The sequence below is a fragment of the Zingiber officinale genome, chromosome 8A (genome assembly GCF_018446385.1).
Source record: "Zingiber officinale cultivar Zhangliang chromosome 8A, Zo_v1.1, whole genome shotgun sequence".
Classification (NCBI taxonomy): Eukaryota; Viridiplantae; Streptophyta; class Magnoliopsida; order Zingiberales; family Zingiberaceae; genus Zingiber; species Zingiber officinale.
Window position 1 is genome coordinate 68,500,412 of NC_056000.1, and position 15,695 is coordinate 68,516,106.

General features: G+C 32.8%; 1 protein-coding gene across 5 annotated transcripts; it reads right to left on the bottom strand.

Moving 5' to 3' along the window:
• Positions 1-1,564: 1,564 nt before the first annotated feature.
• On the bottom strand, positions 1,565-14,169 carry LOC122009385 (small RNA 2'-O-methyltransferase-like). Of its 5 annotated transcripts, none has more exons than XM_042565514.1 (11): positions 14,023-14,169; positions 13,867-13,934; positions 9,849-10,127; positions 8,037-8,129; positions 6,671-7,125; positions 6,322-6,564; positions 4,837-5,780; positions 3,327-3,478; positions 3,095-3,211; positions 2,780-2,905; positions 1,565-2,333 (listed from the first exon to the last, which is right to left on the bottom strand). In XM_042565514.1, the coding sequence occupies exons 2-11, from the start codon at positions 13,891-13,893 to the stop codon at positions 1,911-1,913; spliced, it is 2,859 nt and encodes a 952-aa protein (XP_042421448.1). In that variant the 5' UTR covers positions 13,894-13,934; positions 14,023-14,169; the 3' UTR covers positions 1,565-1,910. The 5 variants fall into 5 exon arrangements, with proteins under 5 accessions (XP_042421448.1, XP_042421446.1, XP_042421447.1 ...); XM_042565512.1 differs by lacking the exon at positions 14,023-14,169 and adding an exon at positions 13,422-13,667 and having other exon boundaries at positions 13,867-13,926; XM_042565513.1 differs by lacking the exon at positions 14,023-14,169 and adding an exon at positions 13,422-13,667 and having other exon boundaries at positions 8,037-8,126; positions 13,867-13,924.
• Between the last annotated feature and the right edge of the window lie 1,526 nt (positions 14,170-15,695).

Sequence of the window (15,695 nt, forward strand, 5' to 3'; positions counted from 1 at the left end):
CAATTTCATATATTGCCAATGATTATTTATACAATTGGAAGCAGTGGTCAACTAAGCAATAATTTTATCTTATGTCAAACCTAAAAAATAAAAAATATTTTATATTAACTAATTTAGAAACAAGTAATAAATTATTGTAATACTATTAATATACATTTTAATTACAATTTTTGTTTTAAAAAAAATATCAATTATTTTTAACTTCGAGGAAGGAAAGTCTTGACATAGCGGTAAAATTATTGTGTGACCTAGAGGAAATAGATTTGAGTACTAGATATAGTCACTACTTATAATATACTCTTCCTCGAAATCTCTTATTGATGGGAGCTTCGTGAACTAAACTGTCTTTTTATCAATTTTAACTTTGATAAATTATTAATAAAATTTATTTAGTCAAAAATATTTAGCTAGAAAATATCGACGGTGAATTATTAAAAAAGTGAAAGAAAAATAAAATTTAAGAAAGAAATAATATTACAATATAAATATGCTTTTAATTTTGAAAAGTATTTTTATAAAAACATATTAATTAAGTATAATCAATAAATATTTTTAATTTATTAACAAAATTTAATTTTGATTAATAAATTAAATTTTCAACAATAAAAAATTTAAAATTACTAATTAAATTTTAATAAAAAATAAAAATAAATTACCAACCAAATCTAATTTTAATAGTAAAAAATTAAAATTATCAATTAAATCTAACACGAGTAAAAAAAAATAAAAACCATCCAGATTTAATCTATAAAAAATTTAAAAATTTTGACCAAATATAGTTTAGCTAGTAAAAAATTAAAACTACCGATAAAAATAAATCTCGACTAAAATTTATTTTAACTATAATTTTAAATATTTAATATCTAAACTCATATGTTTTTAAATTAATATTCATATTTAATTTATATATATATATATATAATTTGTGGGCCCCAATATAATAGGGGCCCTAGGCATAGGTCTTAATGGCCTATGCCTTGAGCCGGCCCTGGATACATGGCCCCTGCGTACGGATCACTGATAATACCAGAAATCTAGCATCTCATGATTTCAACATAATTTTTAAAAAAAATCTTATAAATATATCATAGGATCTAACTATGAATGCTTAGGTAGGATATTACTAGCTTACACGCTTGGAGACAAATTCAAGTTCATCTTCTTGTAAACGAAAGCATTCATGTTAGTTGCTGGCTTTTTATTTGTTGTGAATTTTTTAAATATATTAAATTTTATATAAAAGGTAGTAAATCAAATCGTAGACTATTTTTAAAATATATATTTGCCTAAAAATAATCGAATACTAATCTTCTTTTCTCTAATACCGCTAAATATATATTTGTGAAGAAAACATTTCGATGAATGATATATAAGTTGAGGTATTATAATTCGATAGCATTCAATTTCATCTCTACGATCAGCAGATTTCACTTTATTAACTTAGAGTCAAACAAGCGATGATATTTTAAACGACAACCTTCAGTTGCCATTATATTTGTATAAGTGATGCGAATGTAGCTAGCTCAATGATAATGTTAAGGGATGAAGGAAAATTAAGAACGAGTGTATCCATGAAGTAAAATCATACACATTAATCACCTTGATAAATTTTGGTAACTGTTGGATGTATATCAACATATTCTTCTAGGTACTAAACGAGAGACAAAATTGGTAAAGTGGTTAACAATTTGACAGCAGAGATACCTCATTGCCCACTGAGGTAGATGATCATTAAACCACAAGGCCATGGAGATTACAAAAAAAAAACTCCATTCCATGCTCATATCGGGAGTTCTATTAACAATCTACCTCTACCGGAGTGGTTTGTGACTTTCCGACTTAAGTGCTATAGCAAGCCTCGACTAAAATCGTATGCACTCAGCAAAGCCTTCGAATGAGGATTTGGATATCTAAGAGTTGGACCATTCCCATATGAGTTCGTAAGGTCGGGGTAAATCCTCCTCCATCTTTGGCTTCTCTTCTGCTGGAAGACATAAGTTTGAGTTTCTTCTGAAAACAGCAATTTGGGAAGCAAAACCAGGCTCCACGTCGGCTAATCCACCCACCCCACTGAATTCAACATGGTAGTTATGCCTGGCCGAAAGGTCAATGGCCCAGTGCTCGAACTGCTCCCTCGTCCACTCGAACCTGTGGTCGTGGTTGCGGAACTTGCATGGTGTTGTTTTCTCTTCCATAGTTGGTGCAGCTGACCTCTGCAGAATGGGATTGTATTCGTAGTTGGGTGTCGAAACGATCAGTATTCTAGGACAGAAAGTGCCTAATGCGATATTGCCAAACAGAGATGCTTGATCTTCATCCATATGCTCAATTACCTGCATTCAAATAATTCGATGGATAAGAGATTATGCAGCTAATAGTCAAGACACCAGCTAAATAGTAGCGGTTAATCATTAATATAAGCATTCTATTGTCAGCTATAATTTTACTTGTTCGGACTATTTTCCATTTGCTCAACATTTTCATCATCCTTGGGATCGTTCTTCTAATACAACAACAACAACCAAGCTTTTTCCCACTAGGTGGGGTCGGCTGTATGAATATACTTCAAAAATGAACAACATGATCAAGAAATTCCATCCGAATACAGATACAGTGAGTCCTAATTACTGCATATTATGTTGGTCCCATCTCATAATGACAAGAACAGTGAAGAGAAAACCTCTATGTCAGCTCACCGAATCTAAACTCAACAGGATGTGTCTTACGTAATTTTTGTCTCATGAAAAATTTAAAATGGAGGAATCTAAATATTTAGTACCTCTAAGCAAGTGCCAATATCAAATCCAAAAACATGGGAGTCGGGAACTGTGATTGATCCATAATAAAGAACAGCATGTTTGATGCTTGACATGCCTGAAATTTGACTTAGCTTTTGGTGAATAATCTGGAAATTGGAAAAACCAGAAAGTTTAAGTGACTGGAAATACAATCGACAGAGAAAGATGAAAAACATTCTTAAAGTTCAAACTTGAGCATGACATTCGTATACACTACTAGAATCTGAAAAGACTTTCACAGTTTGTGTCCATAAATTCAGCTTGTATAGACAGCGACAACAGACATAACGTGATACCTTTGCAGCGCGTGTTAGGCCCTTTCGAGAGATATCCACGCCAACAATCTTCTCTAAAGACGTTGCATGATCCAACAAAGAATCAAGAAGGCTACCAGATCCGCATCCAAAATCCACCTTCATTAGGAAATACTGTCAAATCTTTTATTATGGAAAACAAAAGGATGTTAACTTGCACAAGCATTAAAATTTGAAAACCTTGACAAGAAAAGGGAACATAGTAAAGTAGTACCAAAGTGGCAGCACTCGACTCGTTAATGTGCTTAACTGCAAACATAACCCGCTGCTTCGAAAGAGAAGGATTGAAAAACGCTTGTTCCATTCTGTCTTCCAATGGTTCAGCTACCCGTAAAACCTTCAGCGTGTACTCCAACAAGCAGTTGTCTATGATAAGTATAACAAATTTTGGTCGTCACTAAAGAAGTTTGACAATATAGATGTCATGTTATGACTCCAAGTAAGATCAATAATGTAATTACATCCATTCTTGGAGTGAAAAGGTAGAGGTAAAAATAAGAAGGGAAATTATATTTTAAATATTGAAAAAATTATAAAAATGAAGATAGTATGAATAGGGACAAAATAGCTAAAATCGAGACAACAATTATAAACTTAGCAAAGTGAGGAAACTGTATCATAAGTTTGATTGGAATCTAGGAATTAAGAACGTGGAGGAAACTATTTATTGGATTGCGAAGGCTACAGATAGGAGATATAGAGACTTAGGCAATGTTAAATGCATAAAAGATTAAAAAAAAAACAATTTGACAAAAATGCAATTAAATAAGATGAAATCAAAGTTTGATACACTGTTTAATGATTCAATGGATAATTTAATTCTGAAAATTAAAAACTATGGTAGATTTGAGAAATATAGCTTTGTTCCTAATGATAGATCATGTGATCTTAAATTTTTTTTTTAAAGAAAATCACAGCACGTGAAAAAGTGCAGATTTACTTGATATTCCTATTGAAGTTTGTGATCAAGGTGTAATTCAGGTAACTAAGTCGGTCAATAAAAAATAATAATAATAAGATGCCTGAAGAATGGAGAAAAGACTTGGTGCCTATTTATAAGAAGAAAGATGACGTACAATATTATTCTAATTATTGAAGTATCAAGTTGATGAGGCATGCTTTGAAATTTTGAAAAGAATTATCAAGAGAACAATAGAAGGTGAGAGTAACACTTCCAGATCAATTTAGTTTCATATCTGGAAGAATAACCATAGAAATTATTTATTTAATAAGACAACTAAAAAATGTATATTTATAGATAAAAAGGATTTCCATTGATTTTTATTGATCAGAAAAAGATGATAATAGAATTTCAAGACAACTATTTTAATGCATTTTGGAACAGATCGGAACATCTAATTATATTGATGTGAAAAATATGTGCAATAATGTTGTTACAGCTACTAGAAGTTATCTGGGATCCATTATTCAACATGAAAGAAAATTGTTGAAGATGTAATTAATAGGATTAAAAAAATAAATGATCCTTTTAGGAAATAACATATCCAAGAATTTAATATAGAAGAGATTAGAAAGCTAAGATGAATGTGTTAAGTTACTGGAAAAGATAAAACAAAATACTAATATTCAATATTAGGTGAAACTCCAGTGAGAGACTATATGTTACCAATCTAAAATAGTTGGCCTGATGGCTTGATGATTATGGTGATGATGATGATTGTTGACAAAAGAATTACAACTACAGAAAAAGGCTTAGAACTCACGAAGAGGCATTTCTAATAGATGTTTAGCAGTCTCGCCTGCTGCAACCAATATAACATCTCTAGAAGGAATGTCTGTAACAAATTGTGCAGTTTGGTTGACAGACAACTGAGTAACACATGCTTCAATCTGGTAAATTACAGCACCAGTCCCTACCTCAAACTCAAACTCATCTTTACTTTCTAAATAATATTTTTCAGGATCTCCTATCTTCACCAGTGCAACGGCACAACCAATACAAATCAAAGATCCATGTAATGGGAATATACCAGACTCTAGACCATCAATACTTAACATAACCATTCCATTCTCCAGTTTTCTGTCAGGATGATTCTTGCAGAATGACTCCAGTGAACTATTTTCAAGGCAGTAATTCTGCTTCAGTCCTAAGGTAGATAGATACAAAGAAAATTCCTTGCGGACATTTTCCACACTCACAGTAATACCATGAGCAGATCCAAAAGAGGATAATGTCTCAACAGGAATATCTAATTGTTTAAAATACTTATCAAACCAAAGAAGAACTCTTAGTGCAGAAGAGTGAATGACATCAGATTCTTTCCTGTTAGTATCAGCAAAAGAACCCTCAAGTATTAATTGCATTTTTCTCGACAGGATCTTTACTTTGCATCTGAAAATATCAGAATTATCCAGGTTCCTGTGGCCAACATCAAGTCGATCTCCTCCTATTTTATCAATTACTTCAGTTGAGCTCAGTGGACTAGATGTCACTAGAGTATGTGATACAGAAGATTCTGTGTCATTACTTGTAACAGAGAAAACAGGCTCCAGTAACCTATGTTGATGACAAAATGCACTGAGAAGATCTTTTGGGGTAGGACCCCTCCAATTTGAACGCCCAGTGTATTCAGTGGGTAACTCAGATACAAGAATTGCCTCTCTGGATAACTTGTAATACCCATCAGGGACCTTAGCAAGAAGCATTCTGAAAAACCAAAATCAGTACAATATATTCTAAAGAATAATGATACTTTGTTGGAGAGACTGAATATAAATAAAAGCCAATTTTACATCCCCCAGAAAGTCATATGACAACAAAACAAGCTAGTAGTTATTAAAGAAAAATGAAACCTGGTGTCGATAGCAGATCACAAGCATAGTTTAAATAGCAGAATGGAGTAAAGGTCACAAAAGAGATATCAGGAACATGTGCAAATAAACAAATGGTCAACAAAAATTGGAATCTCATCTACCCAAATGATGCCAGTATTATATAACATGTCGAAATGATGGCTGAAGTCTGATGATTTTGGTTTAAACCCATAACATTTACCCATATAGATAAGTTCAGCCATATTCATGTAAATTGCTGATTTTGAAAAAGTGTAGTCAAGATATAGATTCTCTAACACCATATGATGCAAATTTAGCTACTAAAAAACTAAAGAAAATTTAGACAGGAGAAAAAGAATGAAACATGTAACAGAACAAGAATGAAAAAGAAGCATCTGGTAAGCAAGACAAACCTATAATAAGAACAGATAGAGACATTTTCATGGTATAGACTGGTGGTCTTCCATGAGTATCCAATATTAGCTAAGATGGCATTTCCATAAATATATTGCCCTGAGAGATATGAAGCCCTTTGATTTAGCATCAACTCAACATTTCCTCTTGTGCGTCTATATAGATATGATGAGGCCTCACAGTAAGGAACGTGTGGCAAAGGGAAGTATAACTTCAGCTCAGAAGAAGCCTTGCCAACTGTCCTGAAATAGCAAAAATCTACGTAAGCAAGATTATCTATCATTAATATGCCAACTCTTGAAAAAAGGTATCGAAACTAGAAAAAACAATTTGCAGTATGTTTCAAACCTTGAGACAAGAATTTGAGAAGAATCCCTAACATTCAACTTCTGAGCAATTAAATCAAGGTAGTAATTATCATCAGAGACATCAAGAGTAAGTGGTTCAACATTTTCCTCGATGGAGCAGGGAATATGTAGTGATTGTATTTTTGTAAACCCAAGAGAATCTGAATCACAACTATTTACAGATGCTATAGTCTCAGGAGAATATGGAACTTTCTTCCAAATCCATAGTCCATCATCAGCAGTACACAATTCAGATGATTTTCTGGCAGCATTGAAAATAAGTGATGAAACCAAAAGAGGATCTGATTCTGCTTTACAGATAATGATTTTGCAAAGGTTATTAACCTTCACATCACATGAGGCAATGGCAGATATGGGAATCATACCAAAATGTTCTCTATTTGCTTTAAGTGCGACACCAAAATGCCCAATTAATGGATGAGATGATGAAAGGAACTGTCATAAGTTGTAAAATGTGTTAGTAGCTATAGACTCCAGATCCATGAAGAGAATGATAATGTTAATGATTTTTTTTTAACATACATTCAAAGGGATTAACAGTTCACAGAAAGAAAATCATAGAAAAAAAAAGAAATTTAGTCAACACCTAATAAATGAGTATATATCAAGAAAAAACAGAACGGTTCAGGGAAGATGATACCAAGCATTTCATACATTGTTTACAAGTTACATAATTGACCTATTCAACAAATTATTCAAATTTGATATAAAATTACAGTAATTTACATAGCAAGAAAAATGGAACATATGATGGGACTTTCTTTTTAGCAATTACCAAAAAAAAGGCATTATTCAGGAGAAAATTTAAATATAACAAATGAAATCGAACCTACAAGAGAAATGATGGACTAAACTAGGGAACTAATAATGGCATGACAGCAATATTAATTTCTTACTCTCCAATCTGACTAAGACTACAATCAGGATGATGGGGCAAAATGAGTGAGTCACCTTTTGCCACAAGATGACCAGGCAAAACAAATTGTGCTAATCCTATAGTGGTCATGGAAATATTGTTTGATTAGGATTCTAAAAGGCAGTAAAGAGAAAAATCAAAGTGATTTTAAGTAAAGAAGAACGGGGATTATGCTATATCATTCAGCAATGTGATTGGTTTGCTATTTTTCACATAAGTGATAGTGCATGTGCCACTATATAAGCTTCATTCAGAGTCAAAATTAGCATGATACTAACATATATAATCAGCATACTTAGTATGATACTAACATACATAATCAGCATACTTCTTGCAACCCAGAACAATTTTTAGATAAATTATGTTCTACGAAATTGCAAGGTTGTTCTGGCAAAAATACAAACATAAAAAAATGTGGTCCACAGCTTACCCCATCAGTGAAAAAGCCAGAGATACGTTCAACTAATTCTTTTGATGCTTCCTCTGGAGTGGAATCACTTGTTGAAGGCTGAATATGCAGCTGCTAAGAACCAATAGTTAAACACAAAAACATCAAATAGCTAGATAAAGAAGCTTGTGTATCATCTGACAAACCTCTTCAGAACAAATTATAACACAAAACATATGCAAGAATACCTTTTTCCAACCATCAATAAATAGAATTCACAGAAATAAGGAAACGCAGCATAAGGCATATTATGGTAAAATGTTTTACCATGTATTATTACTATTATATAGAGCAGTGCTATCACAATCTTAGGACGCATTTAATTATCAAGAATAACACATAAATTTGCATGGTACATGCATAAGAGAACAGGAATAAGATGAGGTTTTACATAGTTTTCACCCCCAAGGCTGTCTATGTAGGAGAATAAATGCGATAAAATGAAACAACCAAATCAGTATATGAAACATTCACAGATTTAAGTTCACTATTTATGGTAATCAATGAATGACATTTCTACGCTAAATGAAACATTCTAGATCGCCAAAATGACTCTCATTAGTTTTTGATTGGGTAGTTAAGTTCACTATTTATGGTAATCAATGAATGGCATTTCTACACTAAATGAAACATTCTCAATCACCAAAATGACTCTCATTAGTTGTTTATTGGGTAACTCAATTTTTTTATGAAGAAACTATAAATTCATCTCAGTGTATTGAGGCCTATTACTAACTTGGCATACACTCTGTATAAAACATGCTTATTCTCACACTGAAAGATGTCTTTTTATTGCTGTAAGTCTGAAAAAAGAAAAATATCTGGAGGAAAGGAGGAAACAACAGCAAGACTGAACATACAGAATGGAAAGAATATAGCATGAAAGAAAATGTTGGGTATTTTATATAAATGGTTATGACATATAAGTGTCCTGCTCATTATAGATGTCACAATACCAACACAAAAGAACAACATTTAAGAATTTAGACTTTCAAATGTATACATAATCTTGTCAACAGAGGGCATACAGAGATGGAATGTAATCGGTTCCAAGTTGGGTAGGCATAAAAATAGGGCAGCACTCAGCTGTTGAAGTAGTTCAAGTTAAGAAGGCATCTATGCAGAGAAGAAAAACATATGGAAAAGGTGGAATCTATCTAAACATAGTAGCATCTTCAAATCTTTCAATTAAACAAATCAAAAATAATAATACTTAGGTGCCATGTCACTGTGCCCCAATAAAACTATTTAGGTTTAACATAATAAATCCATGTTATTATTAAGCACAAGAAAAAAAATATCTGAATAAATATAACACAAGAAACGTGATTAAAGACAATCTTGGAATGATATGGAAGATCCTTTAAATTGATATGATGGACTATAACTTTCTTGTTTTTCATAATAAGATAGATAATGAAAGAAGTTAGATTTAATAAAAGCCCTTGCGCAACCATAGGTTTTTTTCTTCTCATCCCCTTAAGTCATTGTTATTCGAAGTTGATCCTCAAAACTTCATTGTCAAATAGTGGTCACGTCCTCACAATACAACCATGAGAAAGAACTCACGACCAGTATTCTCCTGTCACATGATCAAGGAAAATAATAAATCAAAACATTCTAAGTATTCATGGGTTTTTAGAGCTAAGCCACATAAGCTTAATTCTCTCGTCACTCTGTTTACGACTCCTCCAAGCATCAATCTAACAAATAGCTGTGTAGTTTTATTGAATGAAATTATCAACATAAAATGATGACGCAAGTTATCTAAATGAGCATAGAGAATTGCCATACTTTTTCAACAGCAATTCTTGCAGCAGACTGCTCAGCATCTTTCTTTCTACTGAATGGTTCAGAAGTAACAGAGAGACCTGGTAGATCCAGATGACACCGATATAAAATCTTTGCCTGCTGTGGAATGGTCAATCCAGGGCAACCATTCTCAACATCTTCCTTTACTTCCTCAATCCTATAATTTGCAGAACTACCAAATTTCTGATGAATCACAGCCTTAGGTGTAATTACTGGTCGTTTTATGGAAAGCCCTGGTTGTTCTGGATATTCCATAATAACCTTGATTTTTTTATCACAACCATAAATATTCTCAAGTTAGTGACAAACCAAACTAGTAGTTCCCAGGTAAACATCCAAACAAACCAAACTTCATCACCAAAAACTACAAAAAATAAAGAAACAAAGAACAAAACCAAAATGTAATGTATTCTCACATATTATGAACATTAAGAGCTCTACAATATCTAAAGCAGAAGATCAATATAAATTGCAATACATGAAATCAAGTTTTATTGCCAATGAAGATTTTGGGATTTAGAAAATTGCCAAGTGTTATATGTTATCACAATTTACAAGTATGAATGGGTTTAAAAAGCATTACATATGTGTTCGTCGTACAACTCCTATCTGTTAATTTCTCATGATGTCTATATATGTCCATCCATAAATATGCATTATAAATGTGTTCGTGCATTTGATATACTCTTTTTTAAAATATATTTGTATTTTTTTATTATTATTGTAATTTAAGTGCATATACTTAACTTTCATTTTTTCTTTAATAAATAAATAAATTATTTTCACTATAAGATCCTACATTATTTATCTTCCCTCCATTTTTTTAGTTTATCAGTGAAATATCGCTAATAAATTATACACTCTCCAAATTATTATCTGTCATTGTCCACATAAAAGTAATAAAAACTACTTTAAAACTAATTAATTCTACTAATTTTATCCCAGTAATACCTGCAAGATTTTAGGCTAGCCATTAATAATATTAAGATTTTGGACGACGAAATTATAGAGTTCATAAGTTTAAGGAATATTTTGATAACATTGAAATTATATAGAATGTTTTTTTATACAGGAAAAAAATTAAAAATAAAATAATCTATTATTTATACTTTACATTAAGCTAATATGCAGACATCAACTTGTTTGTGGACGCAAACATCCTATAAATGATGATTCAGTGCATGTTAGCCTTGTGATTTCAATTATGAACAAGGAATTATCAGAACATACAAGTACGGACATCCTATAAATTATAATCTCATGTCTTTCTAGCCAGAGCAGTAAAACATAAATATCACACTAAAGGTCATCTTTTTAATTGTGATTAGGAAAAGGAAAGGAAAATAATGATGATGGACCAACATGTCAAATAATATAAAATTTCTGCAAGTCATATATCTATAGCAACCAAGACAACACTGAATCATCATTACCTGTATCAGTTTCAATTCAAGGTGATACATACAAAATATGAAGGGTACATTTCCAAGAGAGGAAAACCAAAAACTCACATGTCAACATATTGAAAGAGACAACATGATATTGACAAACAAAACTATAACATTAGGTTAGCAGTATTCAAAACTTCAGAACAAAGAATAATGAATAATGAAAATGCATCATTTAAAATGAGTTAAAGCAACTTCTCTAAATGAATAATACCATATACAAGGTTTTCCTTGACATATTGCAGTACAACAACAAACAACAACAACAACAAAAAAAAACAGGCAATTCAAGTTCAAACTATTTGCAGTTGACAATGTGAACAGTTTCATGTCATTGAGCTTGTCATGTCTCCTACATCTAAGGTCATACCACTGCTTCCAAAATGGTGAAACATATCTTAAATCACCTCCTGAAAGTGACAAACTAGCATAAGAAATACAATTAGAATCAATGTTTACATGAACTTTAATATGGCTTTATACTGAATACAGTAGTAACCTTTTCCAAGTGCTTCTTGCCCTACCCTAGTAATAGTAGTAAAAGATGTTTGTATTTCTCTAGCTTTATGCTCGTGAAGTTTAACCACATTTAACTTTTTAACTAGTCAAATTAGGAGAAGCTTCATTTTTTTCATTTTAACCAAAAATATGAGTGCAACCTTCTGATATTTTCATTTGAAAGCATAACAGAAGGTATTTAATCTAAAATAACTAAAACATAAATGACATAGAAAAAACATCATATCAGCAGAAAATAAAGAACACTACAAAGGAAGTAGAAACAAAATGAAGAATAAAGAAAGCCAAAGAGGATGGTCATATGATTACACGTTTGAATTAGTGTTCTTGATGAAGCACTCAGGTAAGATAAAGCACGGCAAATTAGTATGCACATGATTGTGGCTGGGTTGTCACTCCATAGTAGTAGAGGTACAATGCAGCTTTGGTACAACCCAAATGGCCCATAAATGAGGAGGGACTCTCTATTCATTTCAAAATTACCAGCCATTTAGGATGATGATATCACCTAGTTATCTGAACACCAATAACCACCATATATGTTCATATGAGACTAATGTGGATATCCTGCCTCAACCTACCAACAAGATTTTGTGTGGTGGCTGTAAGCACTTGTGTGAGGACATCATCAATATTTAGACAAGCACAATATTTTCTGTGCTTGGATAACAGAATAGTCCTTTGTATTTGGGTTGTTAAGCACAGATTAATTGATGAATGGCTTTATCTAAAGGTGGTCTCAACTAGGATTCCACAGACAATTTACGTAGAGATTGAGAAAGAAATTGGGCTTGATATTGTATTTGTAATTGATTGATTCAAATAAAAGACAAAGCAAGAGGTGGTAAGAAGGATTTTATATACTTTTCCCCATTTGATAAAAAAAAAAAAACTCCTCTTCAAGTGGATGTCTTAATTAGGTCAAACCACGTCAAATCCTCAGTGTCTGGATTAAATTTCCGAACAACAACTGCAAGAAAAATAAAGCACCTAACGAAGAAACGAATCGGCCACTCCATAGAATAATGACTCACAGCGCCAGATCGCTCAAGCATACTATCCCAAGGATCATTCCTCGGAATCGCAGGCTAAAACCCTAAAACACAAGCATCACTCGGGAGCTCGATCCAGATCGGAAGCTCACCCAAACATTCAACAAACCAAGTCCAGATTCCGATATTAGGACTATATAAAAAGGCAAAGAATCTCATTTTATCATCTAATGAAGAACAAATTCTTTTGCGACGAAACCAAGGAACCGAAAATAGAGAAGGGATTCATCACCTCGAAGAGTGGCAGAAGAGAGACAATGACACGAGGAAGGTACCCTAAAAGCTCGATCGTTCTCCGATCAATCGCCGGATTTGTCCTCGCGAGAGCGAGCGGTGCCCAAAACGCCGAAAGGGGGGGAAAAAGGATAGAAGGAATAAGAAAGACGAGGGCAACAAATTGACTGGAATTTTTTTTAATTAAGAATTACTTTGGTATTAATTTTTTATCAAAAAAAAAACTGTCTTTTGTTTTTCGATGAAAAAAAAAATGTATCATTTCCATAAGGTTCCGTAGGGTAATAAGTGCCGATTCTCACTGTCTCTGATGGTTGAGGAAACTCTTCAACGGAAACCGAAGGATTTGCCCCGATCTCAAATATCTCGAAACATGGAAAATGCTTCCCTGAGATTGATTTATTTGTGATAGATGCAGTGTTAAATGGATCCCCCCATCTTTTTCTCATATTGGTTGATTCATAGATATTTGTGATGCTTCCCTGGAATGATTACGAAGAAGAAAATATGATGATGATGGTGATCTGATGTTTTGAACTTCCCCAAAACTATAGGACAGAAAAAAAAAAAAAAAAACATGATCAGATGATGTGAAGAGAAGACGAAGACAGACCCCAAAAACACACACACACAAAAAAAGTATTTAACACATCAACAGGCTAAAGAAAACATCCATGTAGATCACTTGACTGGAATAACATAAATGAACAAACCTAAGAAAGAAAATCGAGCAAAACAACGATAAACCTGGCTTGGGAGGAGGGATTCCGCCATCACCAGGTGAAGAAAAAGGACAAAGCAGTAAAACTCCGAACCTGCAGGCGTAAACAACAAGCAGAAATATGACAAAAGCTCCAAACAATTTGCATTCAACTTTGCAAATTGTTCCTCTCTCTATTTTACCTTCACCTTCTCAACACACGAGAAGAATCAAAGTCCGTTGCGCATGGAATTGGAATCACTTCTGCGTCACTCACGAGAGAAGCTTCATCACAGAGAGAGAGAGAGCTGCAGAAGACGAAAAGAGGGAGAGGCAACGGTCAAATGAGCTGCGCCTATATGGAAGGAGGAAGGAGGAAGGAGGAGAGTACCGCTTCGGCCGGAAATTTACCCTTCAAGTTCCGTATAATTACAAGAATGTATTAAGTCCATTTTTATTATTATTATTAATTTATTCAGTTTTCCTCATTAGCACCACTGTCTGGGTATTTTCTCAAATTTTGGGGTTAGTGCTATGTTTTTTTATGTAGTGTTGCCGTATTGGAGTAAATGAGTAATTTGGCACTAGGCGTTAGAGTAAATTAATGGCACAATTAAGGGAAAAGAATTTAGAATTTAAAAAAAACGAATAAAAAATAATATTTGAATTAAAAGAAGTACAAGCAAGAGGAATCATGTTGCTGGGAGTTTGAAGCGTTAGGGAAAAATTAGTGCATTAAATCCATCTACTTAAGTACTAATGGTAAAACACCTACCTTCTAGGTCAAATCTGCTGGTCGTGCTCATTGTCACTGTCTGATTGTTTATCGCACCTCAGTCACATATGTTTTATGTTCATTGCCAAACACTCTCTAATCATGACAACCTCTTGTCTTCTCTTACCATCATTATGTCTTTTTGTCTTTAAATTGGTATGTCGATGAATTTTTCATAGAAGTTTAATAAAAAATAGTTTTAGTGTGTCAATTTTTTAAGTAATATTTACTGGCCAAACATAAAAATTTAAATATTTATTAGTTCCTGAATTTTGTTTGTTTTGCAATTAATTATCAACTTCCCAACTTTTTGCATCCCTACTCGATTCTTCTGTTAAACATTTGTTGATAGAAAACAAAATTATTCTAAAATGAAGAATGAAATATAGAATATAAAGGGAACATGAAAAAATATTGAAAATTTAATACACTATACTATTATACCGAAATATATTTAACCACATTGATATTATCGGTATATCAAAATTACCATACCAATTTGTTCGCTATTGGCAAGGTCGATCGTAAGCTTTAAGCGCATCCATTACTGTGTAGTATCAGTGGGTGAGGGTGGCGACGCGATGATGCGACGACAGCTACACTAGATGATAGCTATCGATATGGGTAAAGAGTTTGAAAGTGAATAAAAATAGATTTCGGAGTATTTAGATTTAGGGAGATATAAATAGAAAAAGATTCATGAATGAGGAATAAAATATCTACTTTCATAGATATTTTTCTCTTTTCTAAGCTTTATAAAAAAATCCATAATATTTTAAAATTTATAATTAGATGTTTTTAATTTTTTTCAATAAATACAGAAATTATTAAATTAGTTTTTACTAAAAAAAATATACAAAAATTATTTTGAAAGAAAGGGGTCTCCTTCCAGTTGGCCTCAACTTCTTTCATGTTCTGAGCCAACGCACGAAACTCTTTATTTTTTTATCTCTAGATCTTCGATGGCTCAAAGTTTCCTGGCATTGACCGAGTGGATTTTGGACTCAAAGGAGGCGACCTATTTATTAAGTCATGCCAGTTATACCACTTGCTCGGTGCTCTTACCTTTCTCCGCTCCGAGCTGCTCGGAGCTTTTATTCA